This window comes from Gopherus flavomarginatus, chromosome 5 (genome assembly GCF_025201925.1).
Source record: "Gopherus flavomarginatus isolate rGopFla2 chromosome 5, rGopFla2.mat.asm, whole genome shotgun sequence".
NCBI lineage: Eukaryota > Metazoa > Chordata > Testudines > Testudinidae > Gopherus > Gopherus flavomarginatus.
The window spans coordinates 117,839,054-117,863,684 of record NC_066621.1 but is presented as its reverse complement, the minus strand read 5'-3'; the positions used below and the strand labels follow the sequence as shown (position 1 = coordinate 117,863,684).

The 24,631-nt window shown below is 50.1% G+C and overlaps 1 protein-coding gene across 2 annotated transcripts; it reads left to right on the top strand.

Moving 5' to 3' along the window:
• Positions 1 to 1,716: 1,716 nt before the first annotated feature.
• Positions 1,717 to 24,631, top strand: TGFB3 (transforming growth factor beta 3). 2 transcript variants are annotated; one of them, XM_050955741.1, is made up of 7 exons: positions 1,718 to 3,357; positions 15,394 to 15,557; positions 16,409 to 16,538; positions 17,983 to 18,090; positions 19,232 to 19,403; positions 19,982 to 20,135; positions 23,471 to 24,631. In XM_050955741.1, exons 1-7 carry the CDS (start codon positions 2,874 to 2,876, stop codon positions 23,627 to 23,629), a joined length of 1,371 nt encoding a protein of 456 aa, XP_050811698.1. In that variant the 5' UTR covers positions 1,718 to 2,873; the 3' UTR covers positions 23,630 to 24,631. The 2 variants fall into 2 exon arrangements, with proteins under 2 accessions (XP_050811699.1, XP_050811698.1); XM_050955742.1 differs by lacking the exon at positions 19,982 to 20,135 and having other exon boundaries at positions 1,717 to 3,357; positions 23,471 to 23,587.

The window sequence follows — 24,631 nt, the reverse complement described above, 5'->3', positions numbered from 1 at the left end:
TTTCATGGTAAATCTGCTCCAGCTTCCTGTAGCTGAAAAGCCCTGATGCAATCTCCCCTCTCTCCAGTGATAACAGTAACATACAAGAGCCTCAGGCATGCTCAGCAGTGTGCTTCTCCATGGCACCCCCCATTAGCGTTGCCAGGACAAGTTGTATTTTAACACATGATCACTGGTCAAAGTGAACTGTCTAGGCAACCTAGGGTTCACCTCAACCAGCTAATACAACTTGCTCAAGCTACAGACCCTAACTGGCAGCTCCACTCTATAGCTCTGCCACACTCGTCTCTTTCCCTTACTCCTGAGACAGCTGTAGTCTTCTTGCTCCACTCCCATTTAGCCATTCAGACCACACTCCTCCCTGACTGCCAGGTCAGAGCTGCTGTTACTCAGCATGCCCCCTGGCTCCCTATTGTCCTTGTGTTCAGAAACCCTGATCCTTTTAATGACACTGACCTCCTTTGTAAAGCACTTTGAGATCTAGACATGAAAAGTGCTACAGAAGAGCTAAGAATAGAGAGGAAGGATGGTCCTGTGGGCAAGGTGCTAGTCTGGGATTTGAGAGACTCGGGCAAATGCCCTGCTGTGCCACAAACTTCCTGTGTGATCTAGGACAAGTCACTTAGGGTACGTCTACACTGCAAAAAAACAACCACTCCATAACCAAAGAACAACAAAAAAACCCTGCAGCAGCCAGGCTGAGTGTCCAGGTCAACTGACTTGGGGTTGTGGGGGCTGGTGCTATGGGGCTAAAAATAGCAGTGTAGAGATTGCTGCTTGGGCTGGAGCCTGGGCTCTGAAACCTGAGGAGGGCGGAGGATCTCAGAGCCAAGACTCCAGCTCCAGTGGAAATGTCCACCCTGCTATTTTTAGCCCCATAGTGCAAACCCAACTCAGTTGATGGGGGCCCTGAGACTTGTTGCTGTGGGGATTATTTTGCAGTGTAGACATACCCAAAGGCACTCTCTGCTTCAGTTCCCCTTTGGAAAATGGCGCTAATGGTACTTCCCTACTTCACAGGATACATACATGAAAGTTTGTGCAGTGCTCAGACACTATGGTGAGAGGGGCCATGTAGGCATGTAGAATAGATAGCACCTCTACTTGTCCAGGCCTTCTGAATTTAGGGCATAAGATTTGATCCAGCCTACCCACAGTCAGGAACCATATCTAACAGCCCCCCTACCCCCATTCACCATTGCCTGGATCCTCTTCCTATCTCCCCCCGATCCCAGACCCTGCTGCCCCCTCCTGGATCCACCTCCCTTCCTATTTGCCATTACCTGCCCAGCCCTGTCATCCCTCACCTCCACCACCACCATCCTCCCCTCCTGTCCCTTCCCTTCCCTTCCCTCGTTGTATCCCATCCCTACAGCAACTCCAGCAATTGCTCACATGGAAAAAAGCACATCAGCAAAGTATGTCATGTATTTTTAGCTTCTTTTAATGCAATTTAGCAGCTGGAAATCGGCGAAGGCGCCAGCATCAAGTCACCCGCCAGCTCTCTGCGGACCACCAGCGAGGGCTGCAAGGAGCCCAGTCTGGGAATGGCGGGGGTGAGCGGGCTGCCCACGAGCCGCGCCACCGGCATGTGCTCCCCACCAGAGAGCGCTATTGGCCTTCCCGAAACCCGCACCCAGCCCCGGGAGCGCGGGCCGAGCTTGTCCGCGAAGCTGCCCCCGGGCACGATGAAAGCAGTGCGGGACCCGGGGCAGCAGGGACTTCTTGTTACAGGCCCAGGAATGTGCCAACGTCCCAGTTTGGGATCTGCCAGCCCGGCTTGGGCGGTGGCTTCCCTCCCTCCAGGGTCACCCTAGGGAATGAGACGGGAGGGCCAGGCACAAGGGTGGCGCTGCTCCGCTGCCACTCCCCGCCACACCCCTGCTCACCGGAGCAGCGGGAACAACGCGATCGGGCTGAGCCGAGGAGGAAGAAATGGGAGCTGGCGGGAGAAGGGGAGCGAGCGGGACTGTGCGAAGGGGAGAATGTGTCTGGGAGCAAAACACCGACACCCCCCAAGGCAGGGTGGGAAACGGGCCCCACGCCAGACAGCCCGGAGGGCAGGGGAGCCCACCGCGTCCTTCCCCGCGCCGGCCTGTGGCACGCACTAAAGCCGGCTTGCAGCTGAAGGCTGGGCTGGCAGGTCCCTCCCCCACCCTTCTGCAGGCCCGCAGACGTCATGGGAGGGAGGTATAAAATTTCAGCGGAGAGGAATAGAGAGTCAGTGTGTGTGAGAGAGCGAGGGGGCCCCGGGGCCGGGGAGGGCGAGCGAAAGGGACTCGGAGCACCGGGCTCCGGCTGCGCGCTGGGGGATACCGCCAGCAGAGCGCCTAGGAGAGGGGCGAGGGGCAGGGCTGCCCCAGGCTCCCACCTGGATTCCCGCGGAGGCGCCAGAGGGATGTGCAGCCCGGCCGTCGCTTAATTGCGCCCAGCCCCGAGTCAGCAGCCAATGGAGCCAAGCGGCAGCGAATGACAAACCCCACCCTGCCCCCCGAGGGGATGTGAGCTAAGGGCAGCGCGTGGATGGTGCGTGCCCGCAACAAGTGCCGAGCCCGCGCCTGCCCGGCCCCGGGGGGCTGCCCTGCCCTGCCCGACACGTGCGCCGCAGGTCGCTGCTCCAGGGACCTGCCTCGAGCTGCCAGCCTGCCCCGCGGCACAGTCGAGCTTCAGCGTCGCTGCTGTTGTTCCTGGCAGTGCGCTTCGTGCGCAGCCCCCCTCCCCTGCCCTGGTCTGCCTGGAGCCCTGGCTCAGCGGGTCCTGCTTGCACACATGGAGAAGGATCCCGGCTCGCCGAGGCACAGAGCCTGTTTCTCCTTCCTAAGTGTTGCCAGCGCTTCCTGGAAGTCCTGAATCGCTCACAGCGCTGTGAGTTCATGCACCTTCTTGCCAAGCCTCAGTCTGCAGGATCTGGGGAGGCTGCACCGAAAGCCCTGCCTGGTCTCCCTAGCCCACTTGCGCTTCCTCTGGGGTCTCTCTCCGCTGTGGCCCCCTCTTTACTCTCGCACATGAAGATGCACTTGCAACGGGCTCTGGTGGTCCTCTGCCTGCTGAGCTTTGCCACCGTCAGCCTCTCGCTCTCCTCTTGCACCAGCCTAGACCTTGACCACATCAAGAAGAAGAGGGTGGAGGCCATTAGGGGGCAGATCCTGAGCAAACTGAGGCTCACAAGCCCCCCCGAGACAGTGGGACCAGCTCATGTGCCCTACCAGATCCTGGCCCTATATAACAGCACCAGGGAGCTGCTGGAGGAGATGGAGGAGGAAAAGGAGGAGAGCTGCGCTCAAGACAGTCTCGAGTCCGCCTACTACGCCAAGGAGATCCACAAATTTGACATGATCCAAGGTCTCCCTGAGCACAGTAAGTTTCCTGTCATCCTCTGCTCTGGCCTTCAGGTAGGGTGATCAGACAGCAAATGTGAAAAATCAGGACAGGGGTGGGGGGTAATAGGAGTCTATATAAGAAAAAGACCCAAAAATCAGGATTGTCCCGATAAAATCAGGACATCTGGTCACCCTATTTTCAGGGCATCATCCTGGGAGGAATCCAAGGCTGGGCAGGAGGCACTAACTGCATGAAGCTGAGAGGCAAGGCTGCCTATGGGCTTCTTAGACATGGGAGGAAAAGGGCGGAGGGAGTAAGGGGAAGAAGGAAAGCACACCCAAGCCTTTGGGTTGGGACGGAGGAATGAGAATGCAGAAAGAATACTCAGGACTTCCATCGGGAAGGGACGAAGTTTCCTGGTGGGGGCATTCACAGACCCTGATGGTCATTCCAAGCTAGGAGGCAGATTTCTGGATAATTGTGGCCACATCTGCTTTGGCCTGAACCACCTCTAACAAAGAGAAAAGTGATGGTCATAGCAGTCACCTGAAAAAAGCAACAAAAAGGAGATTGAGCCACACCACATTGGCTGTAAAGTGTGTGCTTGACAATACATAGGTGTGGGTTTGTATGCATGTGCATATGGTCATAAAGATGTCTACAAAGGTGAAAGTGTGGGCAGAGGCCTATTTGTGTGTGTGTGTGTGTGTATATATACACACTATATGATACATTGTCAGTCTGCATCTGCATATGTTATATCTGTGTGCACACATGCATTTGTGCAAGTAGGTGTGTACATGTATGTGTGAGAACCACCAGTGTGTGTGTCTGAGATAGGTATCTACATTTCTTACTGGTGAGATAAAAGTACTTGTGTGTTTCAGGCCTGTGTGAGGATGGAGTGACATATGTTTGTTTCTGTGTCTTGCAGTATACCTGAGTGGGTGTGAGATGTGCACATCTTTGTGTGTTTGTACATGCTTGGGAAGAGTCAGTGTGTTGGAATGTGCAGTGTTTCTTGGTGTGTGTATTTGCTCATATGGGGAAGTTGAGATCCATTTGTTTTTGCATGTCTTTGAAAATACATGTTCAGTGAATGTGACTCGTGTTTACAACAAAGATTTTCAAAGCGCAGTACAAGGGAAGGAAGTTTGGCTAATGCTGAGAGACTGCACAGACAGAAACCCTCAGTCTGAGGGCAGACAGAATTCTGGGAACCCCCTTCCTACCACTAGGTGTCCTCCTGGGCTCTGAAATTACTGCTTATGGGGATAGGGGGCAGCAAGTGTGGGTATTGCGGGACTGTAGAAAGTCATTGGACAGAACGGGGGTGGGAAGAGTTGCAGAAAGAGTGTGTAGGGGAGCTTGGAGAGAAGCAGTGTGTGTGTGGGGAAATGTGTGTGTGTGGGGAAATGAGACAAGACAGGGGTCTGGAAAAAAAAAAAGATTAATTTTTAAAACTATTTAAAAAAAAAAAAGGCCAAGCGCTAGCTGGAGAGCAGCCCCGCAGCAGGTGGAGGAGTTTGAGCATTAGCAACAGGGCAGGCTTTTCAGTGTCTTGGAATAACATCAGCCCAGACTCTAGCCAGGGAATAGCAAGCCCAGCCAATGTCTGAAGCCCTGAGATCCTGAAGGAGAGGGGAAGGGAGGAAAGAGACATACAGGAGAGTAGAGGAGAAAGAAGAAAGGAAAGGAAAAAAGATGGGGGTGGGGGAGGAAGAAGAGGAAAGAGTTTGAGGCTTGTAGGCTGAATTTACCCCCGAGGACTAGTGGCAGAAATCTAAGAGTGTCTGACACGTGGACAACAGAGTCCCAGGCATCAGGCCAAATTCATCTGTGGCAAAACTCTGCTGGCTTCAGTGGTTACAGCGGGGATGGATTTGACCCATTCACTCTGTGCAGAGTGTGGTCAGATGCAGAGAAGACAAAGATATGGGTGCTGAGGAAGGCAGACAGACATGGAGGAGATGCTGAGGAGACAGAAAGCAGGTGCTGAGGAGAGACAGAAACTGAGGAGATGTAACTGCTGAGGAGATTCAGCCACTGAGGGGAGACAGAGGAGATGCTGAGAAAATTCAGATATTAAGACACTGCATACATGCAGAGACCCAGATGCTGAGGAAATACTGAACAGATGCAGACACTGAGGGGATGCTGAGGAGACACAGATGTTGAGGGGACAGATAATGAACAGAGGATCACATAGATGCTGAGTAGGTGCAGAGCAGACACCAAAGTAGAAGTTGAGGAAATGCAGATGCAGAGGAGATCCCAATGGGACACAGACACCAAGGAGACACTGAAAAACAGATCTTGAGCAAGTGCAGAGAAGACACTGAGCAGACACAGATGCAGACAGTAACCAGATTCAGGTGCAGATATAGAGACCTAGAGACTGAGCAGACACAAACCCTCAGCAGATTGCAGGTTCGGAAGCTGAGTGGACGTAGCCACTGAGCAATCCATTCAGTCAGTGCTGGAGATTCCCCAGTTCTGGAAGACAATGGAGGACATGCCATCATGTCACAGTGCACTGATGCTGTAGTATTGCACTGGGGATGCTGTTTTGGTGCCAGAGGTTCCTGGCACTGTTGTACTGAAGGAGCTGCGTCTCAGTGGTGGCAGTTTCAGATTGCAGCCATACTGCCAGATTTACATTACTCTTACCATGATGAAGTGGAATAAGGGATACAATGGGGTAATGCAACTAATTTCATTTAATCTCTAGCAGACTGTATGCCATATGGTTATATGATTAGCTATCTTCTCAGGAGACACCAGGACTCAAGGAGCAGGGGAGACTGCAAGGCAGGAAGGAGGACTGTTAGCCACTTATTACAATATTTATATCTTACTATAATGACATTAATGGTGCTCTGCAAACACGTTGGTAGGGCAGATCCCTGTCCTGAGCTACTTACAGTCAAAATCAGACACACTATAGACAAATATAGTTTGGGGGGAGGGATAGCTCAGTGGTTTGAGCATGGGCCTGCTAAACTCAGGGTTGCGAGTTCAATCTCTGAGGGGGCCATTTAGGGAACTGGGGTAAAAAAATCTTTCTGGGGATTGGTCCTCCTTTGAGCAGGGGGTTGGACTAGATTACCTCCTGAGGTCCCTTCCAATCCCAATATTCTATGAAAATAGTGTCAGACAGCACAGCAGGGTAAGATGAGGTAAAAGGAAAGGGTTTGGATGCTATCTCTAGAGGGGTAGAAGGAGGATGGTTTGTACTAGGAAAGAAGGAGCCTGTTCAAATGCAGGAGCAATATGAGAAAAAATAATTGGAGTGTGATGGTGCAGGACTCACCCCTGCAGCACCTCCTGCTGATCATCTCCAGGAATTAGCATTTCCAGCCTCCAGAGCACCCTTTGCAGGCCGGTGTCCTGCTGTTGCTGGCCCTCATGTCCCTCCCAGGACCCACTGCCCTTTGTCTTTGGGATGCTGCCCCCTAGCAATACCCCCACAGTCTCAAGGTCTCCCCACCCAGGGGAACCCCCATCTATCCCCACCTTGCCTCAGTCATGGGCTACTGCCAGTCACCATCTAGCCCCCGCTCACTGGGGCAGACTGCAGTGTCAAAGCCACTCATCACAGGCAAGGGGGGTTTGGACTTGCTGTCTTTGCCTACCCGTGGGCTGCCCCCTGCAACCCTAGTACCTAATTGGCTTTCCACTAGGCCGCAGCCTGGGGGGTTTCTAGGCCAGAGCTCCCCAGCTCCCTAGGCCTTCCCCAAGCCCTGCTCCACTCAAGGTACCTTCTCTCAGGACCCTTCCTCTCAAAGCTAGAGAGAGTCTATCAGCCTCTGGCCCTCAGCCCTCTTATAGGGCCAGCTGTGGCCTGATTGGGGCATGGCCCCAGCTGTGGCTGCTTCCCCCAATCAGCCTAGCTTTTCCTTCCCTGCCACAACTCTCTCCCCAGGCTATTTTAAGCCTTTTAAGGCAGGAGCAGATGACCACCCTGCTACAGGCTGGCATTTGAGGTGCATTGGTACACCTTGGCAGGGGGAGAGCAGGAATGGAAGAGCAGGGGGTGGTGCAGGTCAGGACCAGGGGCGGCTCTAGGGATTTTGCCGCCCCAAGCATGGCAGGCAGGCTGCCTCTGGCAGTTTGTCTGTGGAGGGTCTGCTGGTCCTGCGGCTTCGGCGGACCTCCCGCAGTCCACCGAAGCTGCAGGACCAGCAGACCCTCCGCAGGCAAGCCGCCAAGGGCAGCCTGCCTGCTGCCCTCGCGGCGCCGGCAGAGTGCCCCCCGCGACTTGCTGCCCCAAGCACGTGCTTGGCATGCTGGGGCCTGGAGCTGCCCCTGGCCAGGACTCAGGTGCATTAGAAGGGGTGAGGGGGAAAGTTGCCACATTCCTGGGCCACTACCTGCCAGACTCTTTTTAATCACAGAATCATAGAAATATAGGGCTGGAAGGGACCTCAAGAGGTTATCAAGTCCAGTCCCCTGGGCTGGGGAAGAACCAAGTCAACCTAGACCATCCCTGAGAGGTGTTTGTCCAACCTGTTCTCAAAAACTTCCAATGAGGGGGATTCTACAACCTCCCACAGAAGCCTATTCCAGAGTTTAACTACTAATATCTAATCTAAATCTCTCTTGCTTCAGATTAAGTGCATTACTTTTTGTCCTATCTTCAGTGGACATGGAGAACAATTGATCCCCCTCCTATTTATAACAGCCCTTAACCTATTTGCAGGATGTTATCGGGCCTCCCCATAGTCTTCTTTTCTCAAGACTAAACATGTCCAGTTCTTTCAACCTTTCCTCATAGGACAGGTTTCTAAACCTCCTATAATTTGTGTTGCTGTCCTCTGGACACTCTCCGGTTGTCCGTATCTTTCCTAAAGAGTGGCACCCAGAATTGGACACAGAATTCCAGCTGAGCCAGTGCCAAGTAGAGCTGGACAATTACCGCCCATGTCTTACATATGACACTCTTGTTAATACACCCCAGAAAGATATTAGGCTTTTTCACAACTGTATCACATTGTTGACTCATATTCAACTTGAGATACACTCCCAGATCCTTTTCAGCAGTACAGCCATCTAGCCAGTTATGCCCATTTTATAGCTGTGCATTTAATTTTTCCTTCCTAAGTGTGGTACTTTGTACTTTTTTAAAATTGCATTTAATCTTGTTGATTTCAGATAAATTCTCCAATTTGTCAAGGCTGTTTTGAATTCTAATCCTGTCCTCCAAAGTGCGTGCAATCCCACCCAACTTGGTGTCACCTGCATATTTTATAAGCATACTCTCCACTCCATCATCTAAGTCATTCATGGAAATATTGAGTAGTACGAGACCCAGGACTGACCCCTGTGGTACTCCGCTAGATTTGTTCTCCCAGTCTGATAGTGAACCATTGATAACTGCTCTCTGAGTATAGTCTTTCAACCAGTTGTGCACCCACCTTATAGTCATTTTATCTGGCCCACATTTCCCTAGTTTGCTTATGAGTGTGTCATGTGGGAGTGTATCAAAAGCCTTATTAAAATCAAGATATATCATGTCTACTTGTTCCCCACATCCACTTTGAGGCCAGTAACCTTGTCAAAGGAAATTAGATGTGTTTGGCATGATTTGATGACAAATCCATGCTGGCTGTTCCTTGAAACTCTATTATCCTCTAGGTGCCTATAAACTAATTAATCATTTATTCCAGTATTTTTCCAGGTATTAAAAGTCAGGCTGACAGGTCTATAATTCCCTGGCTCCTCTTTGTTCCTCCTTTTAAAGATAGGTACTTTTTCCAGTCCTCTGGGATCTCACCCATCCTCCAGGAGTTCTCAAAGATAATTGCTAACGGTTCTGAGATTGCTTCAGCTAGTTCCTTAAGTACCCTAGGGTGAATTTCATCAGGCCCTGCCCACTTTAATACATCTGACTTATCTAAATATTCTTTAACCTGTGCTTTCCCTATTTCTTAACATATTCCCCCGCCCCTTGTTGTTTAATATTAATTGTGTTAAGTACTTGGTCACCTTTAACCTTTTTAGTGAAGACTGAAGCAAAATAGGCATAAACACCTCTGCCGTCTTGATGTCATCAGTTATTAGCCTTCCTTCCCCTTTAAACAGAAGACCTACACTTTCCCTTATCTTTTTCTTGCTCCTATTGCATTCAAAGAGCCTCTTCTTATTTTCTTCTATGTCTCTTGCTAGGAGTAACTCATTTTGTGCCTTAGCCTTTCTGATTTTTCTCCATACATGCTTGTGCTATTCTTTTGTACTCCCCCTTAGCAATCCATCCATGTTTCCACTTTTTGTAGGATTCCTTTTTGATTTTCAGGTCATTAAAGAGCTCCTGATGGATCCATATTGGCTTCTTACTATTCTTCCTATCTTTCCTTTAAATCAGGATAGTTTGCAGTTGTGCAATCACTAATACATTCCGAGAACTTATTGGAAATGTTGTGTTTTGCCATACTACTCTTCAAACTGATGTCTGGGTAGTTAAAGTCCCCCATCACTACCAGGTGTCTTATTCTGCTAGTCTCTTATTTTGATTAGCACTAAAATTATTTAACCTTCCCCATCCAGATCCAGAATGCCCAGCTCATGACTGAACACTGGGTTTAAAGTGTTATTTGAACTGACTTCCTGGGACTGGCCAGTGTATGTCCTGGAGAGAGACATCTTGGGAACTGAGCTGCCAGAGGAGACGTGTCAAATTCAGTCCTGGTTTAAGCAGCCACATCCCCACTGAAGTCAGTGGAGTTTAATCCACTTACACTAGGGTTGAATTTGGCCCAATGTCTTCAAAAGTGGCTAATGTTCAACTGTCCCCTGACTCTGTCATTCTCAGATGGTGATCTTAGAGCAAGTTCTGAGCCAAAAGCCAGTCTGACTCCAGTAAAGGATCTTAGGGGCTGATACAGACAAGTCTCACACGTACACATACCCATGCTCAAAACTTCCCTAACTCCAAACCTTCAGCTGAACAAATCACTGGCTTGGAGACCTCATCCTTCTCCAGGACACCAACTTGCCAATGGGGAAAGCTGAGGAGGGAGCTTGCACCAGGGCGAACCTGGTCATGTTAGAAAAGCAGGCTCCTGGCCCTATCCATGATCAGAGCTGTTCAGTCACTTGAGGGAATGCTCTTTCTGCTGTGCTACCAAGGGCACTAGCACACAGCACGGGAAGGTGGCCATTGCTCAAGGAAGGTCTCACTTCCCTAGAGAGCAGAGTTTTCTGTCTTAGGTAATCAGCAAAACCCTCCCAAACACAGACTGTTTCTGTTTAGGCAAATGGCAGTCCTTGTTCCCATCCCATTCCCAGCCTTGCAAGCAGTACATGGGGGAGGAGCTGAATACCATTGGCTTAAAAGAGTCTCCTAATTTATTTCTAAAGGGACAGTGGTGCCACTACAGTCCTCTCCCCAGCTCTGCCCACTTCTGCCATCCACACCAAGCAGCCTGTAGAACACTGGTTTTCAAACTGTGGTTCGCGACCCAGTGCTGGTAACGGAATGTAAGGCACTGGGACACAGCGGCTCTCGTCAGCACCACCGACTGAGCCATTAAAAATCCCGTTGGCAGTGCTGCCTGGCTAAGGCAGGCTACTCCCTACCTGTTCTGACACCGCACTGCACCTCGGAAGGGGCCAGCAGCAGGTCCAGCTCCTAGGTGGGAGGCCCATGGGGCTCCGTGCACTGCCCCGCCCCAAGCACTTGCACGCCTCCACCTAGAAGCCAGACCTGCTGCTGGCCGCTTCTGGGGCGCAGCGCAGTCCACAGTGCTCCTCCTACACCCCAAGCACCTCATCCCCAGCTCCGTTAGGTTGCTGGCGTCAACTATTTTCTTCAACTGGGTCACCAGAAAAAAAAGTTTTAAAATCACTGCTGTAGGGAGCTCCAAACTACTATTATCCCATTGTCAGAGCCCAGCCCGCACTCAGAGCCATATGCCACAATTAATAAATGGCAAGTGTGAGTCACCCACTTCTCACACCTGAGGCAAGCAGCCTATTTTGGAGACCAGAAGAGAGAGACAACAGAGAGACCAACAGTTACCTGGGGAAAGCAGGAGAGAGACAGATGTTGGAGGCATGATGCCTTCTGTGTTTTCCTTCACATACACAGATAGCTGGATTCAGCATGTAGGCTACCTGTATCTGCACTGTACTGCACAGATGGGATTTCAAGGGGACAAACGAGTGAGGGTCACAGGGAATATGGGGTGAGGGAGCAGCAGCCAAAGATAGTCAAATATCCTGCTGCCACACTCCCAACTCATGGGTGTGTCTGGAGGCTCTGCTGTATTAGAGTTGGGGTGGTGATAGAGGTGAGATTCATTAAAGAAGAGAAGGATGCCATTGTCTCTCCAAAGCACATAAATCTGGAGACAAAAACCTATAAGAACCAACCTTAAAAGAATAATCAGAATAATGCCCTTCTGCCTATCCAAGTCCCTCTACTCCAGGAATCCAGGGTCTCCTGAGATTCAGGTGACTCAGACCCAGCTACATTTTGAGTGCTGACTGGATGGTCTCAGAGAGAAAGACTCATATCTGCCAGCGAGTGATCTTGCCTGGCCTCATGTCACAAAACAGAGGCCATCTTGGGAGACGGGTGCAGTTATATCAAACACACTGGGTCCTTTGGTCAACTGTCCCTCCACATCCAAATCCCTCAACTGCAGAGACCCAAAAGTCTAAATCCTCTCCCTCATATTATTCAACATATATATGAGCCATTGGCGGAGCTGGTGAGACAACATGGGCAGAAGTGCCATCAGACAATACCCAGATCCACTTCTCCTTTGTATCAAACAAACAGCACCATCTCCCAGCTCATTTAGAGCCTTCCTGAAATTAGCACTTGGATAAGAGCAGCTAGCTAATAGTGACTCAGGCAAAGCTGAGGTTACATTGGTTGGAAGAAGGAAGCACTTTGAAAAACTTGCTTTCTGTATCACATCCTCTACTATCGAAGGCATCTGCTTTCAGATTGTTGAGTCATCTCACAGCCCTGAGCCCTTTTGGGCTTCTTGGTGCTGCTGGACACCCAAATATGCAATGGGGCAAAAAACGCTCCATTCAGTGATGAATGGCCATCAGCCGGCACTCCACCCTATCAGACACAGGCCATATCCATGCATTCATGATCTCCAGGCTCAGTTACTGCAACTCACATGATCTACAAATGAAGCACCAGATTCTGGAACAGGTGTAGCTGGTTCCAAATGCCTGTCTGCTTAGGTAGATCCCTGAGCTGGTGTCTGATCAAGCCCAGAGTCCAGTTTGAAGTCTCTGTCCTGATATTCAAACTCCCTCTCTGCACCTCTGGTGGGGCTGGCTCTAACTTCCTGAGAGGTCAGTCACCTCTTCCTCTGTGACCAGGACTTCCAGTGACAGCTCCATCCCACCAGATCAATGAAACAGGCAAGTGGGCAAGGCTAATGAGTGTTGGAGACAGAGATTTCATGGGAGTTGGGCCCAGACTACCACAAGAGACAAGACTGAGCACTGACTGCATTCAGAATGAAACACAGAAATCATCAGCTTAGCTTTCTCTCAACAAAGCCGTTTTTGTACAGCACATACATAGTAAACGGAAGCAACTATAAACAAGCTATTTCTCTTACATGCTGAAAAAAGAAAGAAAGAAAGATTATTTCTACCAGTAAATACTTGGGAAGTGCTCAGATAACACGGTGATAAGGCTAGAAAGAAAGCTTAGGCAGACAGAAAGAAGAGGATGTGGTGACAGCAGGAGAGGGAAAAGGTATAGAAACAATAACCTTTCTCTAGTACTTTTTAGCTATGGATCTCAGGGTCTGTTATACACATTATTAACTAAGCCTTAACTGCACTGCACATAGGGTAAAGTATGTACATGGATACAGGAATCACTTCATCTACCACTGACAGGCAGCCATTTCTGGAATGGAAGTGCCACCTGGCTAATAGTGACTAGCAACACTATAAAACAGTTTAGGACAGGAAGTGAAGTGAAAGACAGTATCCACCTGGAACCCACAGAGTGGTCCTAGGGGCAGAATGGAAGTGCCTGTTAATATGCCCTAGGACTATTAACGAGCATATGGGCCAACGCCTTGATTTCATGTGTCATTGGAGATACAGCACCTTTCTGTGGAGTGAAACTAAGAACTCATGGTTTGCTACAAGAAACTACCTGCCCATTACCACAGCATGGCTCGGCATTTCCTCAGTCTGCTGCTGAGTTGTGGGTATGATCAGTCCTGTCTGCTGCTGCTGTAGGGATCTGAACCATTTCTGGGATAATCACCAAGCATCAGTCGCCTGGATGAGAGCAATGCATCAGATAAATCCTGCTTGATGGGGAAGTTGTTCCAACCATGCTCCCAAAGAAGCCAATGGCAAAACTCCCAAGCAAGTTCAATGGGAGCAGCATTTTGTCTTACACCTTGGCTTGGCTGGAAAGCCAGAGCATCCAGGGGGTGAATCTCCATGAACTCTTGCACTCCTGCTCTCTGAGTCTGGGTGTAAATCAAGAGAAGGGCCTTTGTCGTGACTGGATTAAACCAGTGGCATGCTGAGCAGAATTTGGCCCTGGGAACTTGTGGTGGGAGCTTATGTCCATTTGTGGATAGGTTTGTCATCTCTCCAAGGTGCTGGTTTAACACTAGCCCCCCTCTTCAGAGCCTGCCGACCTGTTTCCTTTGGAAGCTGATGGTGCTGTGAAGAGAAATGTCTGAGACCAGGGTGTTATTTCAGGATTAACAGGGCCTCCTGTCTGTTCGTCACATGCTGGGACTGCAGCAGGAACATGGGATAGTGCTTTTCTTAAGACCAACACAAATGTCACATCAAATGACATAATAGAGCAGTGCTTAGGGCTCCACTGAGGGCCCATTCACTATGCTGGGTCTGCAGCACGTGAGAAGCTGCATGCTCTATGCTGCTAGCAGTAAACCAGCATATGGGAGCAGAGAGGAGTAGGGACTGAAGGGGCCAGGGTGATGCTGGTTTCAGAGGTGGAAGTCATGAGGGCTGTTCTGTACCCAGGATGAAGGTGAAGCATGAATTCAGGGAGCTGCACTCCCAGGTATGGCTGGGCAGTTTTGTAAGCCTAGGGCACAGGAGCAATCAGGGCAGAGGAAAGGGGAGGGGGAGAACAGAGGCAGTAGAATATGTTAGGTGAGGTGAGGCTCATTCTGTGGGGCCTCTGTCTCATACCACATCCATTCTCCAGGCCCCTCCCTTCCCTTCCTGTTGGGTATCTGGGGTCTGAGTACTTTCTCCCAGCAGGCTGCCCCGTTCTGTTATTTCCAGTCCATTTGTCTAATCTCTCTAGGTCCCTTGGGATTATTTCTCTGTCCTTGCTGGTGTCTGCGGCTAGTATCAGATGTCAGTCCTTCATCCAGTCCATCAATGAAGATTGACTTATTGCCAAGCCGTACAGATCCCACTAGACAACACCCCCAAAGTCCCCTCCTTGCCTCATGCTTTGTGGTCTCTGGCCAGTTTTCATTCCAGGAGACAGTGCCATATCCAAATAGTTTTTTCTAAGGAGAATTTTTAAGAAACTAAGGTTCAAAGACAACTGGACCATGTCCTGTGCTCAGAAATGGTGATGTAAATCCAGAGGTACTTGCTTGCCTTTAGTGGGGTGGGACTTGTGTTCATGAAGCCTTGTCTACTCCAGAAAAATGTTGTTCAACTCCCTTGGTGGGAGCGTTAGTGCAGATGAGGATTGCATGGCCACTGGCATTTTAAACCTGTGTGATTAGACCTGCTCTGAGCTGGGTCAGATGACATGGAATAAAAAATGCTGGTGACTGGTCTACGTGGGGCTCTCTATTGCTGTGGCTGGTTAAGCTGAAACAATGGTAGCATCATTGGGAAAATTTTGCAGAAAAATCCCTGGTTTAGAGCAGGGTTGGGTGGAGAATTTGCCCCCATCTGTTTTCTTCAGCCAGGACAGTCAGATTGCAGTGGAAACATGGCAGAAGTTCGAATGGCAGGCTGTGTTCAGAATGCCCCTTGCCAACCCACTGCCGCTCACAAGGTTACCTGTCTGTTCTGCCCAGGCCCTCCTACTCTGGCCCTTGGCTCTCAGCCTCCTTCTCTGTCTCCTAGATGAGTTGGGCATCTGCCCCAAGAGCATCACCTCCAACGTGTTCCGCTTCAACGTGTCCTCAGCAGAGAAGAACAGCACCAGTCTGTTCCGGGCTGAATTCCGGGTGCTGCGAGTGCCCAACCCGAGCTCTAAACGCAGTGAGCAGCGCATCGAGCTCTTCCAGGTGAGTGTCTCTCCCCCACCTCCATGCACTGGGGGCAGGAGGAGGGGGTAGCTTGCCTGTGGCTCTCAGGGCTAAACAGAGCTAGGGTGTGCAAAGGCGGGGGCCAGGAAAGGGCTAAAACCCTCTTAATTCCCCCAGCATAGGCAGTCACCTCAGCCTGACCGTTTCAGGTCCTTCTCTCCCCTGGGTCTTTGCTGTCTCTTTTCCTGCTCACTCATTCTCAGATACCCTGGGTATCCTGGCATGATGCCCTTTCCTAGAGGTTCCCATCTGCTGCAGTATTCCAGTGTTCCATGTCTCTCTGGAGTTACACCCCTATTTATTGTACTTACATGGCCCCCATCACCACAGCATCTGAGAACTTCACAATTTTTAATGAATTTATCCTCACAAGACACCCGTGAGGCGGGTAAGTGCTATTATCCTCATTTTACAGATGGAACTGAGGCACAGAGAAACTAAGGGGCATGCCCAAGGTCACACAGGATGATGATGAGAGCAGGAATTGAACCCGGCGCTTCTTCAGCCTAGGATGGCACTCCCTCAACCCTCTCCTGCCACTGGGACACAGCAGGAGAAGGTCTGGCCAGACCTCTTAAGAGCAGGATGCTTTGTAAAGGCCTCATGCAATGCTCCAGTTTGTGCACAGAGCGTTGGTATCACTCTCACCTGTGACAGAGTATTCCTGAAGGAAAGATGGGGCCATTCCCAGTCTGTCCCTGCCTGGCACACTCCTCCTGGATTAGTTTATAACAAACCTAACCCTGGTGGGGAAACAGAGAATGTGTGGTACCTCTGCTCCCCAGCCATGCTGCACTGGCTGATTCCCTTTGTGTCTCCTCCCCACACAGATCCTCCGGCCTGACGAACACATAGCAAAGCAGCGCTACCTCAATGGCAGGAATGTGCAGACGAGGGGCTCTGCAGAGTGGCTGTCCTTCGATGTCACTGAGACTGTGCGTGAGTGGCTCCTGCGCAGAGGTAGGGGTCTTGCTGTCTCAGAGGGGCCTGGGTGGAGGGTCTGGTTCACTCGGGGAGCCACCAGTGCCATTCCTTCAGATAATGTAGAGAGGAAAACCTGATCTCCCTCTAGCAAAGGGTAGTTCCCTCAGTCCGAGGCAGGACATGATAGCTGCAAATTTTCCTACTCTTCAAGAGCCTGAGCTCTCTTAGAACTGCAGACAATGTGGTGGGACCAAGAATCCTGATTCTCATGCCTGTTTAAAGTCTCACAGGTGTAAAGATGAGGGAATACCAGAGGCTTTCAGTCTAATGCATTTGTCTGACACATCTAGCTAGATACAGGCCACAGCATTACAGTGTACAAAGGTGACTGAGAACATATTAATAGTTTTGCCTCTGCTACCATTCAGCAGAGCCAGCAAACAGTTATGGGGTAACTCTCAGTACTCCTCATAGTTGGATCACAGGTATCATGAGTCACAGCTGGATTACCCTCACAGCTGGAACCTGGCTGTCACTGAAGGCTGGAATGCAGGCACTTGGCATGAAGCCAGTCTTGGGAAGAATGAGCCGTGAGTTTGTTGGCTCCTCCTATTTTAAAGCAGTCCAACTTCTGTCCTTAATGGCCTGAGTTCAGTGCCTGTATCACACTTAGCTTTGGGCAGTCCTGCTGGCTGATACTGTGAAATGCAAGTGGTCATAAAGTGTATGGTGCTTAGATATCAAGGTGACAGGTACCTTAGCAATACCATAGATAGCCAGCCATTTCCATTCATACAAAGACATAGAATAGAAGCTTCTGTAAGAATCTAGTGTCAACAGATTCCTGCTACCATGAGAACCTCTCTTGTGAGCACACAGTATGGCAGGTCTCAGGAAGTGTTCGTTAATATGAAGAAACACATTACTTCAGGAAAATCTGTGTGGCTTAGATGGAAAATCAACAAAAACAGGAGGATGCAGCTGCTGTGCTGATCAGGGCTCGGCAAAATGCTCCCAGTGAAACATTTATTCATGTCAAACTCACTTGACTTCAGGTCTCTTCCTCCAGCAGTAGATGGAGGCCTGTTAATGGAGCAGTGATGGGGAGGAAAACTGACAACATAAACACTCAGGGCCAGATTTGAATACAAAGGGTTCAGATTCTAATAGCACTCACTGAAGAAAACAGATGCTGTTAGGTGCTAAGTACTTTAGAAAATCTAGCCATAAATGTCCTTCTCCCCTCAGGAGAAGTTTCCTTTTAACAAGGGCATGGCTGTTGGTACAAGTGAAGCCTTCTTATTCTCTTTTTTAAGATGATAGCTGGTCCCCACCTCCCATGTCATCCAGCAGTCCTTGAGCTGAGCCCAGATCCTAGGAGCTATGGGGTTTCTGACCTCCCTGGGACTCTCTTCATAAGTTGGAGGACAGTTCATATAGCTAGAATGTGTTTCTCATGGGGTCACCTCTTCCTCTGCAGAGTCCAATCTGGGTTTGGAGATCAGCATCCATTGTCCATGTCACACCTTTCAGCCCAATGGAGACATCTTGGAAAACTTTAACGAGGTGCTGGAGGTCAAGTTCAAAGGTGACAAGGGACAAGGGTTGGGGGAGCCTTATGGGAGAGGGGAGCATGGAGCAGCTGCAGAAGAACTGAATCTCCAGCTTGATCTGAATGTTTGAGTATTTTACACCCAGGGAACTCCATGTACATATAAAAAGCGACAAAGAGTCCTGTGGCACCTTATAGACTAACAGACGTTTTGGAGCATAAGCTTTCGTGGGTGAATACCCACTTCGTCAGACATGCATCTGATGAAGTGGGTATTCACTCACGAAAGCTTATGCTCCAAATGTCTGTTAGTCTACAAGGTGCCACAGGACTCTTTATCGCTTTTTACAGATCCAGACTAACATGGCTACCCCTCTGATACATGTACATGTAGTGATTATAGATATGGGTTTGCATATGGATTGTTTCACTGCATGAATTCTGTGTTTAGATCAGTGTGTGTGCCAGTAAGTGCATGCATGAGCATATATATATATGTGTGCTTGGATGGATGTGTACAGAAAGGGGTAATTTTGTGTTGTAACCTCTCTCTGGGAAATTTGACTCTGCTGAATTCTCAGATTTCTCATGAGATTCTGTTTTTCACTCTGGTTTCCAGATAGGGTGGCTGAAGCACCAGGAGTTGGACATACTGCTTGAGGTGGCACAGAGAGACAGTGGCTTGGCTGGGTTAAGAACTAGGAATCTCTTGGCTCTGAGCCCTGGGCTGTAGCCACTAGCCCCCACCAGCTCGATTTCTGAGGCTATTTCTGCAGAGTGCCAGTGATCTGACATTGTTAAACCATTCATCTTTCTGCCTGTCCTGGGACTTAAGCCAAGAGAGAGGGGGACTGATTAACAGCCTGACCAGCAGTTTGCAAATAGTAAAACAAGTGGCCCAAAAGCCTCTATTTCAGGCCAGTGGCAACCAAATTCACACTGGCCAAGTAAGGGTCCAGTTTGGGAGCAGTCTGGGAAGAAGTCCAGGAGTGAATGAAATAGAGAGATTGAGTCCCCTTCTCTCTAGATTAGGAGTGGAAGCAAGCATTACACAGTCCTGTTCAGGTCGCTGAAAGGTCTTCTGGGGTCTCTTCTCCACACCTTCCTTGGTCCATACACTCCCCATTTCTACTTTGAGGCTAACCCTTTACAGGAGGGTGCCTTTTTCTGTCCTCAGGCATCGACAGTGAAGATGACCATGGGCGTGGGGACTTGGGGCGACTGAAGAAGCAGAGGGGCCTTCACAACCCCCACCTGATTTTGATGATGTTACCCCCCCATCGGCTTGAGAGTCCAGCTCTGGGAGGCTACAGGAAGAAACGAGCTCTAGACACCAATTACTGCTTCCGGTAAGCAAGGACCCCACCTACTCATGATGTTATCCTTCCCCCTCAGTCAAGCAGCAGCAGGATCACCTGTTCTGGGACAGCTGATGTTTTTTTCTGGTATCAGTCTGAGCTGGAACTTGCCATGTCATCCAACCAAGGCTGGGGCTTGCTGAACATTGTGTGTCCACTCTTGGGCATTATGATTTGTTTCTGATGTTCCACTTCTGATTTTAAAAGGAATTTTCATATGTATCCAGGCTCTTTCTCTTTCCCTTCCCGACACCTTGATGGGAGTGTCCCTGGTGGTAGAAGTTGAGCACTGCCATATTTGCAGACTTCCCTCTCTCTTGCTACTCCCAGCTCTGTTTGTTGTAGCCAAGCAGCATGGTCACCCAAAACTCTGTTTCTCCCAGAGGCACTTTCCATAGCACTGGGCCAAGTCATGCAGTCAGAGCAGGCATTGGAGATAATAGCTCCTTCTGCTCAAAAGACTATATCCTTCAATGGGGCATGAAACTATTGAGCCATGTTGGGGAGGGGCAGATGCTCCCATCTCTCCTATGTCCTTGGATTCACTCTGTGCCAATGTTTTGTGGCAGGAACATGGAGGAGAACTGCTGTGTGCGTCCTCTCTACATCGACTTTCGACAGGACCTGGGTTGGAAATGGGTCCATGAGCCCAAGGGCTACTTCGCCAACTTCTGCTCAGGCCCTTGCCCATACCTCCGCAGCGCAGACACAACCCACAGCACGGTATGACAGGCATTTGATACTGACAGGGGCTTCTAATGGTGGTGGCTGCTTGTGGCTTGCAGCTTTAACCTCCTTGGGGTTGATCTATTTCACTCTCCCAAGCGAAGTAGGGGCAAGCTAGGCCAGTGCCAGGAAACCTCAGGGTGCTGCAGGCAATGGTGAGGGTGGTTCAGGTGGGGGCAGTCTTCCTTTGGAGTCAGTACTAAACCCATGCCGCAGCCCACTGTTCAGAAGCTTCGTGTGGCTGTCTGTGAAATGAGATTTTAAACAGCCGTGCTGACCACCTGTGGGCATTAAAGATCCCCGGGTACTTTTTTTTGGCAGCATCGGGGGTGTGTGTGTAATGGATGGGGTGTTAATCCAAATGCTCGAGTCAAGTTTCAACTCCAGTAATTACATTCTGCTTCCTAAGCGCCTCCTGCAGTTTCCACTGGATATAGGATTCTTCTGCACTTTCTGTTGTAAACTGTCACCGAACACTGCTGGGCACTTGTAAACAGCTGCTGCCTAATACCCCAGTGATGGGTGAAGTGGATGCTCTGCATTCCAGTGGTGGGTGAAGTGATTCTGGGTGTAGATAGGACTATATATTCCCCCCCACTGTGCATTGTGGAGAGGAGCAAATCCATAAAAAAGCTGTGATAGTTGCATGGAGCAGGAGAAAGTGGTTACATGGGAAATTTCCCTCTCTGCAGAGGTACCTTTCCTCACTGCAGGACACCTGCATGGGCTGTGGGAGAAGTCCACTAAGCAGGATGATCCACATATAAAATCTGCAGAAGGCTAATGCCTCTAGGTCACTAGTGGGTTACCCTTCTAGGTAACCCACTCATGATGACCCTAGGACATGGTCAGTCCTTGAGAGGAACATCTCCTTGGGACTGGCCAGAGTCCTAAAGGTTAAATATCTACAAGAAAAGGGAGACATGCTGGGGCTGTGTGCATGAGGATGGTGCAGACTTAGTGGCAAAGACTCCCGTGCCCTGCTGAGCCTGCAAAAGGGAAGAAAAGAAATAGGAATGCAGAGGTTGCTCTTGCCTAGGGAGGGGAAATGGCAGCAAGACAGAGAGAAGGCAGAATTGCTCACTAGCTACTTTGCTTCAAGCTTCATTAAAAATGCCACTGGTAACAGGATACTCAATGCAATGATAGCTAAGTGGGTAAGGGAGGGATCTCAGGAAGCAGGTTAAAACTGTCATGCTGACTTGAGCATATGCACATCAGCAAGGCCTGACTGAGCTGAAGGGCTAGCAGCAGTGGGAGTACTGGAACCAAGGAAATGACTAGAGAACAAATGCTGGAAGCAGGGTAGAGGGTGGGTGGGACCAATGGCTCCATGGGGATGAGATCTCCTTCCCAGGGCACAGGAAAAGGGCAAGTGTGTGTAGAGGGGGGCACGTTCTGTTAGGCAGCTTTCTGGAAGTCAGTTGGGCTGAATCAGTGTAAATGTAAGGGGAATTTGGGCTGGTTCCTATTTTTGAAGGAACAGTGAAAAAAGCAGGAAATTAGTGAGCAACAAGATTAATTATAAAACCTTCACTGTTAGAATGGTGATCTAGTCTGGCAGTTTGTCAGCAGTGCCTAGGGGCAAATACTGTGAGAAACAGATTCTTTACAAATAATCACTTTGAGCCAACTTCACTTCTGTCTCAGGGAGTGTACAGCATTTCGGGGAGGGGGATATCCCAGAGGGAAGCTAAAGAAATGGGGATTAGATGGATCTATATAATAAAATAGGACGTTTCCATAGCACTGTACAACCCCAAGGATCACAAACCACTTAGACCAGGGATGGGCAAACTTTTTGGCACGAGGGCTACATCTGGGTATGGAAATTGTATGGCAGGCCATGAATGCTTATGAAATTGGGGGTTGGGGTGTGGGGTCTCAGGTGGGGCCAGAAATGAGTTCAGGGTGTGGGAGGGGACTCCAGGCTGGGGCAGGGGGTTGGGGTGCGGGCTCTGGCTGGGCGTGCGGGCTCTGGGGTGGGGCTGAGGGATTGGGGGTGCAGAAGGGTTCTCTGGGCTAGGACTGAGGGGTTTGGAGGGTGGGAGAGGGATCAAGGCTGAGGTAGGGGGCCAGGGGTGCAGGCTCCAGGCAGGGCTTGCCTCAAGTGGCATGTCCCTCCACTGGCTCCTACCTGGAGGCATGGTCAGGCGGCTCTGCATTGCTCCCCCATCCGCAGGTGCCACCCCTGCAGCTCCCATTAGCTGTGGTTCCCAGCCAATGGGAGCTGTGGGGGCTATGCTTTGGGTGGGGGCAGCATATGGAGCCCCCTGGCTGCCCCTATGCATAGGAGCCAGAGGGGAGCCATGCTGCTGCTTCCAGGAGCCATGCAGAGCCACGACATGCACAGAGTGGGACAACCCCCTGACCCTGCTCCCCAGCTGGAGCAAGTGAGTGGCGCAAGCCCCAGACCCCTCTCTCTGGCGGGAGCTCTAGGGCCAGATTAAAACATCTGAAGCGCTGGATGTGGCCCCCGGGCCACCTCTGACTTAGATTATGGGCCAAACTTTCCTTTCATTTAAAATAGGGCCAACTCCAGAGCAGTCAATGGGACCGGACTGGGGCAAGTAAGAGTAGATTTTCACCTTGTAAATGTAGAAGTCACCCACCACTGAAATGCAGCCACCTTTGAGGAGAAACATGGCAATTGCTATAAGACAGTTATGTGACTAGAGAGTATAATCATCAGTGGTTCAGGGCCAGCTGGGAGGAGGAATCCAGTGGGGTCCCACAGGACTCTGTTCTGGCACCAATACTATATTGTAATGACTTGGAGGATGGAGTGGAGCGAGCGCATCAGATGGTTCAAAGCTGGGAGGGAATCAAGGATACTTGAGAAGGCTGGATTAAATCCAGTACTATCGGGAGAAGTTGGCTGAAATCAACAACACTGATTTTTTCAGCTGCTTTTTATGGAGCTCAGCACAACCTGGCTCCAGGCTAGTTACACCCTGCTTTGTTAAAAGCATAAATTTTGACACCATGAGCCATGCCAATGCCCAGCTGCGAAGAGGGGTTAGTTGTTACTCAGGCTGCATTTGTGCTCCATAGACCACTTGTTTTAATTATCAAAGCAAATGGACTTGGCAATCAATAATAAAGGCTCATTCAAGGCTGGGCAGATTAGAAACATTCAAAGACAGGCCCTATTTTGGGGCAAACCTACTGGAGAGTGTCCCTGCCAGTCAGTCAAGTACTATAGTGTTGAGTGATATAAATGCCGAGAGACCAGCTCTGCTGATCCCACTGGAGTGGAAAAGCATCATATGGTATCCCCAGTAGCCTCAGGCATCTCCAACCTAGTTCCTACATGTGTTTTGTTTCTGCAGGTGCTGGGCCTGTATCACACGCTGAATCCAGAGGCGTCTGCCTCACCCTGCTGTGTCCCCCAGGACCTGGAGTCCCTCACCATCCTGTATTATGTTGGGAGGACCCCCAAAGTGGAGCAGCTCTCCAACATGGTGGTGAAATCCTGCAAGTGCAGCTGAAAGGCACCCAGCCCTACCCAAAGCTAAGAGAGAAACTGTTACCACCTACTCTCCGGCTCCCAGAGTAACATGAAGGGAACAAGGGGGCCAGAGACCTGAGCACACTAAGGCCTGGGCTTCTAACCCTGCAGTTCAGGACATATCACCCACTTTGGGGATCCCTTTTGGAACATTTATCTGTCTTGGTGGCTCCATGTACTTCTCTCTGAGAGTCACTTTGGTGATGTGAAGACGACACTTTTCAGAATGGCTGGACATTTGGTGGGGAAGAGAGGGGCACTGAATGGATAAACTGCACAGTGTTTGGAGGCAGGGGATAGCTGAGAATGGGAAGCAGGAAAGTGTGATGAGCGTGTTGGAAAGGAGGAAGGGAGGCTGGACAATCCTTCCTGTTCTGGCTCCAGATATCCTGGGACTCCAGCCCTCTCTCTGTCCTGAAGAATCAGGATTTCTTTATGAAGGAACAAATAAGTTTAAAAAAAAAATAAAGTTCACCAAGAAGGGGATCTGAGAGACACACTCAGGCTCTTGCTGCCTCAGAGTTGGGATGCAGGAGTCCCACAACTTACACTGTATCCTGCAAATCACAAAGGTCCATTCTGTAGCTCCTGAATACTGAGGTCTAAATCCAAATCACAAGCCCCACATTCAAGCTGCTCAGGATGGGCTGATCTGAGAAGAGAAGGGAAGGGTGTGCTAACTCCATTCACAGAAGGCTTGATGTCTCCATTTCCTTGCCATGCAGCTCCTCTCCCCTCCTGGAGGTCCTACTAGATGGTTTTTGTGTCAGTGCAGGTACCGTCGCTCCTGTGGGTACCTAGATTTGGACCCATCCAGTCTTGGGTTGTTCCCCCAAAGGACCCTGTGTTTGTTGTGGTGCATGAGGTGCCTTAAGGAATTCTGCATCTCTCCTGCACAGGGACCTAGCCCAGGCTCACCTGCCAAGGTTTCAAAACAATATTAATCTTAAAACCATTGTAAAAAAATAAATATTTTTTGGGG